Raw genomic sequence first — 18,490 nt, 5'->3', positions numbered from 1 at the left:
CCTTTAAGATAATATTTAAATAAAGTTATAATATATATAAAATTTGCGCAATAAACTTTAAAATTTTTCCGATTATGTGTTTATGATGTGTTTATGATTTTGACCGTGACTTTTGTAATATACATTAAAATATCACGAAGACATGATACGCAAAATTCAAACTTTAACTGCTAACTCTAACTTTATAATAATAGTAAAACAATAATGGAGTATATCATACAATTCTAAAAAGGAATATTATTTATCACAGTATTACTACTTTTCAATAAAAATTGTGATAATTATATTAAATACAAAATCTTTTTATTATAGATATTAATAATTATATCAATTTATATGAAATGTTGTTGTGGAATTTAAAACACATTACATATAATATATATAATATATAAATAATGATTTTTTTTACATTATAGTAACGTAATCTATCAAAATTTTTAATTTAGGGATTAATAAGACATAAATATAAACTATACAAAAATACATGTACATTGATATTTATTAGTACAAGATATTTCGTTTTACGATAATAGAACGATAATTATTAATTATATAATTTTATATAATTATTATTTTATATAATTTTAACGGAGATATTGTTTTGTGTAATTCTTCATGATATCACACACACAAATGATATATCATATAGAATACTTGTATTTTAGTTGAAAAATCTGCTGATTATTGTGTATCATAAAATGAGATTATATATATTATATTGTGACACCTAATGGGAAATATGGTATATTCGTCATTCCGTAATTTCCAAATAGATAGTCGTATGTCTCTTCCCAACCAACATTGAAGACTATATTTGACAAAGTTATAAGAATCTGAAATGTAAGAAAATAATAAACATTTAATTTCCAACTTTACAATTTTATATCTTGCAAAATAAAGAAAGATATGTTACATATGTTACATTCGTATACAAAACTCTTTCACTCTTCTATATATAAGACTTATCTTTCTTCAAATATAAATAAATAATGTTCTATTAATTTTATTTCACATATTTCTTATGAATTACTATGTGGAAAGACACATCTATTATCCATTTTTATACAATAATCGATTTACAATGTTGAAAATTTTATAATTTTATGTAATACAACTTTTTCCGCGTATTTCCTATATATTACGATTGTTTTTCTAAAATATTTATCAAACATATATTTCATGTGCAAATTTTTTAAATCTAATACATTATACACAATATAATAATTATATTGTTTTTAAATAATTATTCTAATACACGATTTATATTAAAAAAACTATCAACATTTCAATGTACAAATATAAATATTAAAAGATGCACGCACACACCCTATTAACATACACATAAAACGCTTTCGTACCTCATCTAGAACCCACAGTCCCAGTGTCTCAAGTCTGCGTATAGTACTAGGCCTAAGGTTACGTTTGAGCCATTCGTCTACCTTTTTTTCTAGACCACGTTCTATTTCTTCCCAAATACGTTTCACTTCTTCCCCAGTCTGTTTCTTTTCTTCGCTAACTTTTTTTTCTTCGGCCGTAGTATCAGAGATCATGATAATCGCAACAACAGCAACTAACAAAGTTACATATATCACCTTCATTGTTACAAATTTATAAAATATCAAAAATTTAAATTTCACGTATCAAATTTCACGTCTTGATGATGCCTCAACTTATACTACAAAAGTCGTGATCAAAATTCCATAAACATTATCTAATCTGGAAAATTTTAAAGTTTATTAACATTTTATATAACTTTATATTAACACTATTTTAAAATTCAAGATAAAACAATATTTTAATATTACCTTAGTAATAGGAAACAGTATCGTCGAATATAAAGTTGCCTAAGGAAATAAATGTTTTGCATAATGTTTTATGTATTGAGATATTCACATATATATCTACGGTACAAAACACGTTTCTACGTTTATTGTATTAGTTAAATAACGTCTCCACAGAGTTGCTTTATATGAGTTATTATTCTATCTAGGAAATGAAATGTGTGAGTCAATATTATATTATTTCTTAAAATCTCATTAAAATCTCTGTCTTTCTCTCCCTCCTTTTCTCTTATTAGACATTTATAAAAAAGTTTTCTACATTTGCATGACGTAAGCCGCATATATTATCAGTAAATTGTTCAATTGTTGTTGGAATAATTAAAGATGTTATCACGTAAACATTCGTAAGACTTTATTCAGCGAGTCAAATTTTCTTGAATCACATATAAAATTTTATTATTTATTTTCACATAATCGTCTATTAGGTTACAAAAATTGAGTAGTTTGATGTAATACGATTAAAGAACATTTTAATATTTTTACATATTTTGTATACTTTATTCAAATTTTTTCCAAGTATTCGTCAGATGCACAATTATTTTTTTAATGTAATGTTTAGAAGTAATGTAATATTCAAATTTTTTTAACACACTGCAACATCGATGTATGTGTCTTTTATCGAAAGATATTTAATATAAATACAATTGTCTGCAGCAATGATATATTAGATAGAAAATTTGAAATTGGGCTGTCTCTTTCTTTCTCTCTTTCTCTCTTTCTCTATCTATCTATCTATCTATCTATCTATCTATCTATCTATCTATCTATCTATCTATCTCTCTTGGCCATCAAAGCATTGGGTGTTAATATATTCTACAGTGATCTATCGCTTCGTGTTGGCGTGTCCGAAGAGTTTAAATCGTGATTAGGATATGGATGTGGTGAGAGTTGTAACGGTGTGTGACTTCCTGGCCACTGTTAGCAGTCACGTTGAATCACTGTGGAAATGTTTCTTTGTAGACATAGACGAATCGCTTTAGCTCTCCGATAACGAGGCAACGGCGCGCCAACCGTTTTGTAATGTTCGTATGTTAATGACTAAAGTATGAATCTCGTTACCGAGTAAGCTTATACTGATATAAACCATAATGTATTAGAGAACCGATACTTCACGAGGCACAGTTTGCCTAAGGATACCCCATGAAGACGTTAACGTAGCTGAAATTTGGCGTATATGTCCTTGCGTATCTTAAGAGACTTACCTCGAGACTTACATTATTTATGTATTAAAGTGTTACCGTTTTATTTAAATATTTTCACAGACAGAAAGAGATTTAAAATAATTTGCCATTACCAATATTAAAATTAATGATAATAAAAAATGTTTAACAACTTTAACAAAACATACTATATTTTATTAATAGCATCCTATTTTATAATCTGTGAAAATTAAAATGCCATTGTATCTTATCCAGAATATCTTATCCAGAATCGTTGCATATAAACGAAATAAAATATTCCATTAATCGTCTGCCTTTGTAGACAATTTGTCCATCCCATAAAAATGAGCCCGCGGACACTTTTATTTCCGTTCATAAGAAGCACAACATTTCGTTCTGCAATTTGCTCGCATCGTGCTCAACTATTCCTTAAGTCACTTTGCATTTATATGAGCGCATCTCATCCAGCACGCACATTTATCTGGTCACAAGAGAACAGAGAAGGAGAAAGAGAAAGGATAAATATAGAAGAGAGGATATGGCAGAAAGAAGGGAGAAAGCGTGAGGTGCATACGCTGGGTAGCCAAGACGAAAGATGAGAACTGGATGCAGTCATAGAAAGTTGAGAAGGAGGGAGAAAAAGATAGACCAAGAGAAAGAGAGAACTCGGAGTACATGAATTATGTTAAACGCCTGTTTAAGTACATGTAAGCCTAGGGATACACACCCCGGCACGTTCCATTCGTCTTTTCGATTTATAATAAATCGCCTCTCGAATGACTCGACAACAGCTTTGACCGAACCGCGCCAGTTTAGGCTTTGCTTATTCTTTGCTTTTTCGAGATTTAGCGAGTACAACAATATTTAAATTCCAACAGATCTTTCAATTCTCTTTTAGATATTTAGCTTATAAGCGCATTGCAGTAGAATATATTAGAAAATGGATGCATATAATAGTGTACATAGTCAAGTACTTTAAATTAACAATAAATAAATATCATTTCATCGTTGCATAAGGAATTTGAAAAAATAAAAATAATTATTAATATCCGAGCACGTTACTATTTATTCTTCGCTCTTGAACGATTGCTTATCATTTATCTATCAATAATTAAATAATTAGCTCTCAGCTGATGTGATATTTTTCTAACACATTCCAGTATATTGAAAGCAGTGTATTTCTCGTCTATAATTCTTCAAATGTTGTGTTCCGTATCAAATAATTCGCTCAAAATTATCTCAAGAAACTATGACTGTATCATAGCTGTTCGATCATGGCTGATTTATTTTATGTGGTGAATAGCAACGGTATATAAACTCCGTTCTCATAAGCGATCATCGTTTTGCACGGCGCGGTTATATTGTATATAGTCAGGTGTAAACGCGCTTTCGCACTCTCTTCGGGCAATTGCGGAAGAGGAAATCTGAAACGCGATGCCTGAACGTCTTGCTTGTATCCGTTGATTTGGCGCGCAAGTGCATCGCCGTAATGATACATATTAAAACGACGCTTCCGTGTGCAAATTGTTGCTTTTCCCGGAAATCCTTAATCTAGTTTCATTATAGTGACAGCGCTTGGAACCGCTAGCGAGTTTACGCGAGCGCGCCCATACATCGCGTACATACGTACATACACGCACGAAATGCGAGAAGGTTGCACCGAATCGACTTCACTTCCTGAAACACGCGCGATAAATCAAGATTAAAATCATGGGTTTGTTTTATATTTTTCGGTCGAACCTAGAACGATGCATTGAACGCGATATCGGACTCCACCATTACCCGTTCTTATTAAACAGTACTTCTCTCCGGGCTTTATCTAGATGTATATGTTATAAACGTGGCTTCTCTAGAAGATACCAATCAACAGCATTCAGCAATGTCGATTCACGCAATCCGTCTTCGACAAATCAAACGCGGATACCGATGAGAGAAGCCAATTGCGCCGAACCGAAACGGAAGAAGATAATAAATAGACCTTAGTGTTATAAGGTTTGCCAGAGCACGTATGTAAAGGGGTGGCCCATTATCTTCCAGATATTGTCGGTCAGGCAAATAGACGATAAATATTAATTGGAATCGGCGAGATAAAACAAATGAATCCCTTTGCCACCGGTACAAGTGCCGGTCACGCGCCTCTCGAAGGAGCAACAGAGAGAAGGGAACGCGCCAAGAATCGTGGGTCGAATCGCAAAGATGAAAATGAAGGAGGAAGACGGCGCAAGGAGAGCTGCACGCGCGGATCCGATGGAGAGAAAGGAAAGAAAGAAAGAAAGAATGGGGGAGAAAGAGAGCAAGGAGAGACAGAAAAGTGGTCAGGCAGAACGGCGCGGCGACGGCCCTGGCTTGGTGATTTATATAGAATCATATCTCCATCTGAATGTCTTCATTTTTAACGCACGGCTGCGCAATGGTCTCTCCTCCGCTCTCAGCGGCTTCGTTTCGGTTCCTCATCTTTGCACTCTCTCTCATATATGCTTCCTGCCTCTCGCTCGCTCTCTGTGTTTCTTCTTCTCTCAAAATCACTTCATTCACTCGCTCTTAAAGAACGCTGGGAAGAACGAAAGCTCGCGAATGTACCTCGGAGTACGATGCAATTTCTCCGATCCACCTTTCCTGGTGGTCCGTACGATTTAATTTCTTCATGCACACCGCCCTCTTTTATCCATCCTTTGACCTAAAAGATGTGCATTGAATTCCCAGGTCACGTCGTATTTAGGTGCGATCACGTTCGGGACACTCGAACAGGGATGAGAAAACGTCTGCGAGAGGCTGAACGCAGCCACGCAGATGATCTGGTAATTTTGTACGCGCCGATCCGACCGGCGACCTATCGATACGCTCACACCGGTCGATTTCGTTCCGTTCGCGCGTGGATAATCGAAGAAGCCCGGTTTTCGGCGCGTTCAGTCTGTCGTAAAGAAAAAAAAATCGAGCGTTTCCTGATTGTCGCGGTTGGGTAATTTTAAAATTGATTGGGAACATGCTAATATTAACATCAATACATTGTTTAAAATATTTTCTTCGAATCACCTTTCTCAGAATATATATAAGAAGTTTTATTTATAGGAGATATTACACATTCTGCAAATTAAAAAAATAAGAAGTTTGTCACATATCGCAATTTTTTTTTAAAAAGATGCAACAGAGATATTACATTTTATAATACATTAATACAATTTACAAAATTTAATAATAAAAATAAAAAAGAATTATAGCACACTGCAGAGGTAAAACATATATCCGTGTTCCTTAATATGTCGGATACTTCAAAGAAACTTTGCTTTAATCTTTCTCTGCGCGGACATTCGTGCATTATGCGCATAAATATATAATATAAAGATAAGCTACCTGATTTTTACCTGATTCGCCGTTTGCGATTTAGATGTATATCTTTTGATGACGTTAAAAGAATAGCTGGGAAAAGAGCCCTATCGCGCGCGGAGCTTGTAATTATTCATAGATATCTACATAAGTGTCCAACGCGTGAGGTATGATTATGAAAGCTCGATTACGATGAGACGCGTACACGACGTTTCCAGGGGAAATCGCGCTATTAGACGCGGCGCGATAACGTAATAGCGCTCGTACAAAGAAGAGAAAGAGAGAAGGAGGGTGTACTTAGGATGCGATTTGTACGCGCCTTGTAAGCGACGATCATTACGAATGGTAATCGTTACGGGGATTCATGATCCGGCCGATAGCTGCGCCGGCATGAATAATCCGACGTTGCCTATGCGAGCGTTCTTCGTTACTAAACGTCACCCATCCTCGACGCTTCGTCAAAGAATTAAAAAAATACAAAACGAGAAGTGGCCTGAGCGAAACAATCCATTAAATAGTTGCGAGATAGTCCGCCTCTCCGAGTCCTTGAGTACAACGATGACGAGGATAACGAAGTACCCGGTATCTCAAGGTGACATGGACTACCAGAGAGAAGAAAAGAATTCACGACATCTCTCCTCATGCCTATATTATATTCTCGAAGATACTTGTAACGGGGTCCTGAAACACGTCGACGCGCCTCGTCCCGTGACGACTTCTTTCGAAGAATGACCGAGCGATTCACCGAGGGTCTCCAGCTTGCTGACGATCGCCTGACGAACGTATTCCCGTTTCCGACACTCCCTCGTAATCGTTATGGTTACGATACGCTCTTTGACTCTACGAAGAGATACGCATCCGATGATCGAACAAGCATCGGCGCATGTCGAGAAAAAATGCTGGTGGACATTCGATTATGTAACAATCGATTCTTATGCTACTTATGTGGAGCATTAGTCCCTTTACTGTGACAATAACGAGACAGAAACAAGAAATCAGCGAAATAAAATACGTACATTTATTAAACAACCCAGTGAAAAATGTTATAAAATGTGGTAAATGTAATCATATATAAGAAAAATATTTTTTCAATATAGTTAAGCTTATTTATAAGTACAGATATATTATTTACTAATAAGTTGATACTTACAATTCAAAATTAATTTTTTTAATTAGAAATATAATTATATTTTCATACAAGTTTAATATTTCTGATATTCGGATATAACTAATTTTTCCACAAATTTTTATCGAAAATCAGATGAGGGATAAATTTGTTTAGTCAAAGATATCGAGAATTTGCGCGATATATCACGTGCTTAACGAACTTTAACCGACAATAGGAGAATAAAAAGCCTCGTTCAATACGGGCGCATAAGTCGCGGCTGCGTTCGATAATCGATTCGCGTTTTTCACCGGGGCACAAAAACAGGTGCAATTAAACTTTGCACCCGAGAAAGGCGAAGGGAGAATTCGCTCGAGCTATATGCGAACCAAGGACTCTCTCGGCGTTCTCCTCTTACCCTTAACTCTGCTGCGTCGTCGCGATATCATATGGCCGGCAATAATGCATCTCGGAACGACGACGGTAAGGTGCAGCCTCTCGGGGCCGTTGACTGGACGAGCTGCAGTTTTGCTTTACGACGCGGTTGAGTGACATTTAATACCGAATGGCGCCCTTTAGCGCCTTTACCGCCCATGAGTGCTTTACCCTGAGTCGTATCGGGGACCATCGAATAATTCTCCGTGAATTCCACCATTAGTCTAAAGACTCTAAGCGAACTTTAAAGCGGACAATATTTCGTCGTTTTCACGCCATGATTATCTTAAATAAAAGCTCCGCGAACCAACGAAATTAAACGTGAAATAGTTCGAACTATATCGTTTTGTTTTCTTGTCTTTTTAAAAAATATTAAAAATTAAACTTTTATCATATGATAATACATGAATTTTAAATCGGTCAATAGAGCTCAAGCGCGAAAAATTAATTCTTCAAAACTGTATCTTTTGGTTTGAGATTACTAAGTTCCATTTATAAATTAATCTTGAACTTACATATGGAGAAAAATTTTTCTCGCCTATTTTTCTTCATATGTAAGTTCGAGATTAATTTATATATGGAACTTAGTAATCTCAAACCAAGAGATACAGTTCCGAAGAATTAATTTTTCGCGCTTGGACTCTATTGGCCGATTTAAAATTCATGTATTATTATTATTAATAATATTGAGAGCCGACATATATTTCTTATCTGATTTTATCATATGATTGAAGAACGCTAATAATTATTAGCGTATTTTAATTTTCCATTCCATGGAAACATGAACAGTATTAAGTGAGATACTATAAATCGTGTAAAATTATTCTTGGTGTAACGGAACTCTCGCGCCTGAATCATCAGAATGCAACAGGTGCAAATCGAAATTTCACATAGCGGAAGAACGCTTTAAATTATAATTCTAAATGCAACGGCGTCGGGAAAAATGTTATCCTCGCGATAGAATGATTTCGCTCGTGACATGAAATATAACCCCGCCTCTAAGGATTATTGCGTGCGCGATGATCGCGCGCGATTTCTCGCGCCTTAAGTCCGCACGCTATTACCGGTCGCGGATTTTTACTTGAAAAACGGAGGAGCTAAACGCGCAATAAAGCAGCCCCGTGGAGCCGCGATTAACGCGCGCGAGATCGAACATGGAGAAACAATAAACGATTTTGTGCGAGCTGTCCTTCGGAACGGAGGAGCACCCGTTCGATCGAGAGACCTTCGCGAGACTCGTCCGACCGGACGTTTACGACGCAATGAACATCGACGGGGCCGACAAACGCAAGTGACGCTGCGAAACTGACATATTCTCGCGAAATATCGGAGTTCCGGCCCGCGTTTTATGTCTTGTCGGGATGTAAGCATCGAGGACAGTTAATCGTCGCGACGTGGAGGATATCTTACGCATCAGGCATATCTGTATAAAGTTCCCCTCATGTGGTCGATACGCGAGGTTTACTAAGGCTGTTTGAGTACTATTTATTCGCTGGTTAGAAACACAAGCATGCGCGCTTACGTATCGGAATGTATTGAAGAATTAATTTTCATGTGAAATGTATTTAAACGGGCGAAGATTGCTTTACATTATTAATTGGAATATATTGATGTTCTCGTACACGAAAGCTTTTTCTTTTTCATTTTAATTTCCTTCGTAAGTCAAGATAAAGAGCTTAACTTAATTGCTTCTTGCGTTTAGCAAAACGGTGCTGTCTTAGAAGAATTCCGGGGAATCGTTCGCATCAAATCGAGGAATCATAAAAGCGATTTACGGAGGATCGGCGGAGATGTCTTGCCTGTTAAGAGTTAAACGTCCGTCTTGCACGGGAGGTTGTCGAGAAAAGAACCGGCCGACTATAGAACGCGCGTTGGACCCCATCTCGGACCCATCCACTTCCGGACAATTTATACCTAGTCAACTCGATTTCACGGTGCAACCGCTGTGCGGCGCAGCTTTTTCCACTCTAAGTACGCGCCAATACGTAAGAAGGTATACGGGCAAATGCGTCATGGGGTCTCCTCAGCCAATGAATATATTGACCTACGCAAGAGAGAGAGAGAGCCGATCTCTCCCTCTCTCTCTCCAAGACGGTCCCCAGGTCTGGAGATTTCATTTTGTCATGTTTTAAACGACCTCTCGACGCTCGAAGAGTGCGCGAGCACTCGCGTTTTCGCACTCGCCCGAAGCGAATTCCCGGTTCTTTCGTTTCGCTCCGCATTGAAAATGTAATCGGCGAACATCGGTATCGCTCATGCGTTAACATTTTTGCCGGGGAATACGCGAACAAAACGTGAATTATGCCTCTGATTATTCCAGAAACTATTTGACGCGACAGTTATATCCTTTTATGTCGTTTCGCGCTTTGTTCGTTTTATCGTAACCACGATCCCGCGACGTAAAGTAATCGGAATCGATTTTAATTACGATGACATCTATGACATTTAAGCTCCGCGTTCCCGCGATATCTCATGCTGAATTATCGGACATTTATGAACGTATCCGTTATTCGATTTCATGCTAGCAATGGGTGGTAATCGCATGTGCGACGCTGAAATTTGTTGCCCCTAGTCGCTATCTACCGTCCCGTAACGTCTTCGTCGATAATATTTAAGTATGCTCTCCAAATGCAAAGACAAATATGGTCGTATCTACGCTTTGTGTCGTGTCGCAACTATTCACATTATCTGCAAGACAAGAGTCACAACATAATCAAATCACTGCCTAAAAACAGATTTTCTATATGGTACATGAGATAAGATAAAATATTTATAGTGTAAGTTAAAATTTGTAGAAAAAGAACAAATCAACAAAAATTCAAAAATATAATCTCATATTCTCTGTTATTATTCATTTTAAAAACTTTTTATGGATGAAAAAAGATCTCAAGTATTTTATTTTAATGTAATTTTGCATACTCGGTGCCATTTGTTGTCGCATTAAGACTGTCTTATGTTCATTAAATCGCGGAACATCTCTCGGCAACTGGACAGATCCGCGTTGCAGGTGACAACGAAATCGTTCTCGCGAAAGCGGGCCATTAAACCAGGTACTCCAGGTAATATAGGTATGTAACGACGCAGACTACGAGCGGTATCGCTCACAGCGAGACGCAAGTTAAAAATTAGACAGCCAGAATGAGCTACTCAAATTGCGATTCCGCATCTTGGTCCCTTTTTCTTTTTGTCCTTCGCTTTCATCTCTCGCGACGTGTCCGCGTTTCTCGCGGCATATAAGTCTCGCCCTGCGGATAACTCATAAAGTAGACTTGTTTATTTTATTGAAGCCCTTTTGTCGAGCCGCTCCTTCGTTCGAATCGCCATGCCTTCTCCTCCTAAGCTCTTCCATTCACGTGCGCTGAGTAACATTTTCGAAATATGTATGTCTTCGTCGTTTTTCTCGTCTCGTCGTCGTCGGGACGACAAACTCCGAGGCACGCCAGAGCTCTTGGAGAGCAAAGACGGCAATGGACCGCGAGGAACCTGGGGATAAGAGTAGAGCGTGCACCTGCAGTCTAACAAGGGAATCCGTGGAATTCCTCGATCGAGAACCGATGTACATACGTCGGGGACGATGGATGCAAAGCGAGAATCTTTTATGCAGTGTAACGACACCGCCGAGGACCCGCCGGTTCGCTTCGCTCGAGTCGTTTACAGCGCGACTGACATCTCGAAATGAGCGTTTCTAGGCACGCGTTTAAAATGCAATTCGCGAGTCAAAATCACAAAAGCTTTTATAGAAAAAAATTTTTTTTTAATTAAAATGTAAAAAAAATGTTTGTAAGTGTGTAATAAAACTTCGTCTCAGAAAAGGTGATATTAAATGTCACAATTTAATTGCAAACTTTTAAAATAAAATAACTCATCGCACAATTCATCCTGTCGATTAATTAAAAAAATATTCAAAATTTCTTTCCAAATGGTAAAAATTTCTAAATTATGCGTTTAAAAATGTTTGCTTCACACACTTATGGTTTATTCCATTGATTTAATTATTTATAATTATTTCGATAATAATTATTCTTAAATGCAATAATAAAATATAGTTTTATATGAAATATTAAAATAAAATTGTATCAAAAATTTATAAGAATATGTAGTTAAATTATATATATATGTATATATATTACGAGACCAATTACAATAAAATTGTAAAAGGATAAAATATGAACAAAATATTTTTCCAACATAAAAATTGAGAAAATTAAAAAACAGTATCCTAATACCGATAGAAAATAGATAAATCAAGAAAGAGTCTTTAAGTTGCTTGTTCATTTATTTTCGACGCCAATCCTAAAGATTTAAATAAACGATATCAGGGGATATAGTCTCTGTTTAATACTGATGATCAGATGTCGTTTTCAAAAGAGTCGACCACCGTGCAGAACAAGCAGCCGTTCTGTATAGCTACGGAAATAATGTCCATCGGGAAGATAAGTTGAACCTCTAAGAGATAAGATAAAATATGGACCCGGATAATCTAACACGGACCTTCTCGGATTCCGATGGTTTAATTTCAATCGTACGTTGTAATAGCTAGTCTATAGCTCAAGTAACACTCGAAGTAACATAGTTTTACTACAAGAAAACGTATCCTTATAACCGTACCCTTAAACATGGCATTTAATTATCAATTAAAAAATATTAACACAGATCCTCTCCTTTTTTATCATTAATCAATAATTTTATAATTCACATAAGAGAGAATACAAGTTTAAAGGCAAATATGTATTCATAATTATAACTATAAATATTAAAATTATTATTTATAATTGTATCTCTCTTCAATATATAATTCAGTAATATAAATTAACCGTTTGTTACACAAATAAAAATGCAAAAAATATCACAGAGATTTATGGGACTATATGTGGGTGATGTCACGAAATCCACTCATAACATCCAATCGAAATGGAATAGTTCACATGCCAGCACGGTCCTGCCATAATGGATCCTAATATATGGAGTGAATAGATCTCATCGCTTGCGTAACCATCTCCCGGGCCTTTTCTCCTCCGCGCGGAAGATACGCTCCCATAACTCGTTGCCTCACTATTATATCGAGCTTTGGTCTTTCTCTCATCATATATACTCAATCCTCGAATTGGCCGAGCCACCCAACGCTTCATCTCGATCTTCTCTTTCTCCTTGTTCTCCGCATCCTTTCTTCTTTTATTTTCTTTTCTTTCTCTTTCTCTCTCCCTCTCCCAGCTTATTCCTCGTCTCTTCCTCGTGATCTCGTACATTTTTCCGTCGCACTCGAGCAACACATCCCGCGTTATTCGCCGCGGGATAGAGAGAGCGAGAGAGGACATACATATATATACATATATAGTTAGGTCGATTGTTCGATGCGGCCACGGATCGCGCCATTGTCGGACTGCGCATTTTTGTTTCTCGTAATGAACTATTGATCGCGAACTGGCGATCCTTTCACGCCACGGCGCGGTGAAGAGACGAGAGAGAAAGAGGACCGCGTGATGGTTAAGGCCATCGACAACCTCCATGGAGCCCTTCAATGGTAATGGCAGGAAGAGCAGAAAGAAAGCATATAAGAGTGGGCGCGCACATTCACGGATCATTACGCGACAGTGACGAATTATAACGACGCGGCCAGTAATGCGTCTCCATGTGCCCGCGTTTTTGCCGCCGAAAGGTAGCGGAGATCGATAGGAGATCGAGTGAGGAAAGAACGACAGAACGGGCAAGGACGACGGCGGAGAAGGTAAGATGTGACAAGGATGAAAAAGAGAGGAGGAAGAGAAAGAGAGAAAGAGAGAGAGAAGGCCGCCACGGTAGTGGATTCTGCCTCGTAAACCTGTTCCTCTTTTCGCCGCCCGAGAACCGCTCTTATTTACGAGGTCTTCGCGTGCCGCCGAATTTCGGATTCACCCGCGGCGTCGCAGGGCGAAAAATTCGGACGGCCGGATTATTTACGGTCGCGGGTCCGCGTAGTAAAACGCGATATCGACCTAATGTATTGTATATCCTCGACGCACTCGTTTAAAGAGAAGAGCCCCACCTGGAAAGTTTCCGCATTACGAGAACCGATCTCTGAGCAATTTCTTGCCCGAGATCACGATGAGGCGATAAATATCGACGGTGGTGCGATACGTAACGCGCGTGCTATCGCTTGAAAGCGCATTTCATGCGATAATTTAGTGCTCAGAATCGATCGAACTAACACCGCTAACGTATAGAGCTAGACCGTAATGCGATATCCAGAATACAAACTTGCAATATTACCTTGTTGCACGTAATAGCTGGATCATTCCGAGAAATAATTTCCCATTATTTTCGATGCTGGAATTCGACGATTCGCAACATCCGATACCGATCAGTCTGATTTTTTTTTTCTTTAAAAGAATTCTCTTTAACACATTTTCCCCTAGTTTCATCAGTCGACTTCTCTCTTTCTACTTCGTTCTTCGAGTTGATTTTTTTTATTTTCGACACAAAGTAACCGCGGCAATACGTGATCGATCGCGCCCAGGGTCATAGACGGTCATAAATTACCATTGCTTACCCGTTGTGTTCGGCCTTAAGGTTCCCACGTCATAATGAGACCTTCCACCCTCCGCCCATCCGCCCTCATTCTCGTATCGCTCTACCACTTTTTCTCCAAGCCCGTGTTACAAGTATAACGATTCCGTCCTAGACTAGCAGTTGCTGAAACGAGCAGTAATATATTACCCAATGATCGAGATCACTCCTGTCATTTGCGCCAGACGGCTCCGGGATTAATTAGCCTGGCTGATACTTCGAGATCTCGTTTGGACGACTTCCATCGCTCGATACTTTCTTCTTCTTGCACGATCCCTTCCGTTGTCACTCCCGACCCCTTGCCTCTCCTTCTTATTCTTCTTTTCTTCGTCTTCTGCACCTTCTCGCTCCTCTGATACTCGCGCCGTCGTTTCTTCCATGCACGACGGGCTGCTCCGATCTCATCCAGACATATCGAAACGTCCGCGCGGTAGAACGCGCGTGCCTGATCGTCGTTTAGATCTGCCGTCGATCCCCTTCGTCGGCTGTGCCATTTCTGCACTGATGACAAAGAGAGGCTGGAAACCGAGACGCTCGTAATTCAGTTTACTTGCGATCGTGGCGGCGTGATTTGCGACCGACTCCCAGACCTTGAAGAAACGTATATATCGGAGAATCTATATGTAGAGAATAATACGCTGCCAGTTTCACGAGTACTGAACAACTTCGATATTCCTCCGAGTGTCCAATTTTTAATGTATTCTTCGGTGTGCCACTTCAAATTTGGGAACACGATGAAATTCTCCACGTAAGTGGAACTGCAGACATTTTTGTATTGATTTATCCAAGCATGTGTGATACAAAATATATTTTCTGGTTATATTAATATATATCCCATTATTTTTATATAAATTTAAAAAATTGTTTCATGTAGTTAACTGGAGATATATTTTTCTTTTTCCAGATCCTCTTTATATAACAGAAATATCTTTGAAATTTAATAACTTTAATTTCGAATCGTCTAACAACATTCAGTAAATTTATTTTCACGCTCCTACACATACATAAACTTTCAACATGAAATCTTGTCTCGCAGACATTTTTGTATTGATTTATCCAAGCATGTGTGATACAAAATATATTTTCTGGTTATATTAATATATATCCCATTATTTTTATATAAATTTAAAAAATTGTTTCATGTAGTTAACTGGAGATATATTTTTCTTTTTCCAGATCCTCTTTATATGACAGAAATATCTTTGAAATTTAATAACTTTAATTTTGAATCGTCTAACAACATTCAGTGAATTTATTTTCACGCTCCTACACATACATAAACTTTCAACATGAAATCTTGTCTCGCAGACATTTTTGTATTGATTTATCCAAGCATGTGTGATACAAAATATATTTTCTGGACATATTAATATATATCCCATTATTTTTATATAAATTAAAAAAATTGTTTCATGTAGTTAACAGGAGATATATTTTTCTTTTTCCAGATCCTCTTTATATGACAGAAATATCTTTGAAATTTAATAACTTTAATTTTGAATCGTCTAACAACATTCAGTGAATTTATTTTCACGCTCCTACACATACATAAACTTTCAACATGAAATCTTGTCTCGCAGACATTTTTGTATTGATTTATCCAAGCATGTGTGATACAAAATATATTTTCTGGACATATTAATATATATCCCATTATTTTTATATAAATTAAAAAAATTGTTTCATGTAGTTAACTGGAGATATATTTTTCTTTTTCCAGATCCTCTTTATATAACAGAAATATCTTTGAAATTTAATAACTTTAATTTCGAATCGTCTAACAACATTCAGTAAATTTATTTTCACGCTCCTACACATACATAAACTTTCAACATGAAATCTTGTCTCGAGGCTACAGCGTTCGATCGTAAAGTCGATTCTCATGCCGTCTCCGAATAATCGCGATCTCGCTTGTATTTTCAGCCCGAAGAAAACCGCAATTGGCGGAGCTCTGGCGTGTAACGATGGTCCTTGCTCATCCGTTTTGGCTGCCAGAATTCGAGGGGGTCTCGACGACAAACGCACCGGCTTAAGTTACCGGCTCCCGAGCCGTTAATTCGTCTCGATCGAGTGCCTAGATAAATCGACACGTCCTCTTTCTGGGACGCGCTCGAGCGTGGCATCGGCCAGGAAGATTGGCCTCTTCCTCGCATCCCTGCGACAGAGTCCACGGCCTCTTCGCACCTAACAGCAACAGCCTGTCCGGCGAATGCGAGCCGTTCAGATGGCGGATAAGCCATCCGATATCCGGCTAATGTTGAAGATAAATAACAATTATTTTATAATTAAGCGACCGAGCGTGGGCAGTAAATACACGTCGCCGGAACAGGAACACTCCTCGATGCAAGCAACGGCTATCCGCAATCCGACACCGCCTCTGTTGCCTCTCATTCATAAGACGCGGACCGGCATCGATCAACCTCGCCTTGACCGACTCAGAAATGAGATGCACATTGGTGGAATCGACTCGAATGAAATGTTACCGGTATCTGCGTTTATTAGTAATTAATCTAATCGTTTGAATATCTAAATTACACGTTGATGAAAAATGAGATAATGTTTTTGGTATATGACTTTCAAATTTTTGTCATTAATTAATGAATCAATCTCTAACAGAATTTTCTTATAATAAATAATCAATTTCTTTTACATTTTTAAAATTATTTAATTTTTATTAATTAATTTAAAAAATTGTCAGGAAGGAAGAGATCATACGTATGTTTATATGATATTACTATGATTATGTGTAATGCATCTTTTATGTGTTCTTGGAATCTTAATTTTTTTAATCTAATTAAAAGCATATCTTAGCGACTACAATTAAAAAGCTATAATGTGCATTGAAATCTTTGATACTTCAAAGTACTTGAAAAATGTAACAGAAGAGTCTAGAATTATTTCGCGTACTTTATAAACAAATATTCGGTCTACAAGATTTATAAATAGATTCGACTAACAATGTAAGTTGTAAGAATCGATTTGATGTAACAGAAAATATAAATTTCGAATTTTCTGTGTTCTTGGTTTGATGAATCTTCTTTGTTGCACCCTTCGAGGGCATCCACGATCCACGTAAAATAAGACTCAACGAGATCGTAAAGCGACTTTGTATCGTCATAAGTTATGTTTAGTACGTACGCATAAAACCATTATATACCATATGCCGTTCTGTAATACACCATAAAATTCTGTGTTATATATCTAAGCGCGATATCATCTGGGTTAGAAGCACCCGTAGAGCGCACTCAGTTAGTCGATTCCCCTATACCTTCACCTCGACAGTCAGCATCGCAACGGCAGTGGAATGACCTTTCTCGCACGAGCTACAGCGTAGAAGTACGTTCTTACCACGGCTGTCTCTTTTAACTCGATCAAACCGGCTATTAATTTCACCCTCCGCGTGATGTGCTCTCATAGATAGATGCATTCCTCTCGGATTGTTCGTCTAATTACTGCAGCGTGAGAAGATATCGCTGTTCTTGTAATGACACTATTATAACATCGATATCAAACCAAGTTTAATAGTTTGATAGCTAACATAAAATTTTTTAATGGCTTCTTTGCCATAAAAATCATTCTATTAGATTACTGAAAAAAAGCTTTAAAATTCTAGACACCACAAATCCAAGAGGATACATCTGTAGACTAAAAATATGTATACTCAATGTTTCATCGCTTTCATCACTTGTATCATTATTATCATTTACGCAAATATATATAGAGCGGATCGGATATCATGCGGATTCGTTTACCTGTATAAATCACACATGAAGAACGAACGTTGAAAAGGATGATACCGCGACCAACCAGATCACACAAATAACTCCTCTATATTTTTCATTCATGAACTCAGCCTGTGGATTCAGTTACCTTCTAGACATTCGCGTGCACAGATAGTCGTTTTCGAATGATATGGCATGTGCATCAGCGCTTCTCTGCCACGATGAAGCACGACAGAATGCGGAGATGGAGGAGAAGGTGTAAAATTACAGAACTCCCGTATGCCATTGACTTTACGGGGTACGGAAGCCACGTAGTTGTTAGCTACTGAAACCTCTTCGCGTACTTTTCTCATTATGCAT

The 18,490-nt window shown here is 37.6% G+C and overlaps 2 protein-coding genes and 1 long non-coding RNA gene across 3 annotated transcripts in view; 1 reads left to right on the top strand and 2 right to left on the bottom strand.

Annotated features, from left to right (window-relative positions):
* The window catches only part of LOC114940517 (L-lactate dehydrogenase), a 142,639-nt gene that overhangs the window by 10,233 nt on the left and 113,916 nt on the right, over positions 1-18,490 (bottom strand). The window lies entirely within an intron of this gene.
* On the bottom strand, positions 482-1,659 carry LOC114940518 (uncharacterized). The gene is made up of 2 exons (XM_029315231.2): positions 1,359-1,659; positions 482-833 (listed from the first exon to the last, which is right to left on the bottom strand). The coding sequence occupies exons 1-2, from the start codon at positions 1,596-1,598 to the stop codon at positions 714-716; spliced, it is 360 nt and encodes a 119-aa protein (XP_029171064.1). The 5' UTR covers positions 1,599-1,659; the 3' UTR covers positions 482-713.
* On the top strand, positions 1,897-17,427 carry LOC114940519 (uncharacterized). The gene is made up of 2 exons (XR_003821469.2): positions 1,897-2,002; positions 16,332-17,427. It is a non-coding gene; the product is annotated as an uncharacterized LOC114940519 (long non-coding RNA).

Source organism: Nylanderia fulva, unplaced genomic scaffold, assembly GCF_048542155.1.
Source record: "Nylanderia fulva isolate GAGA-0341 unplaced genomic scaffold, ASM4854215v1 Scaffold5, whole genome shotgun sequence".
NCBI classification, from domain to species: Eukaryota; Metazoa; Arthropoda; class Insecta; order Hymenoptera; family Formicidae; genus Nylanderia; species Nylanderia fulva.
This window is presented reverse-complemented; position numbering and strand designations above follow the sequence as displayed.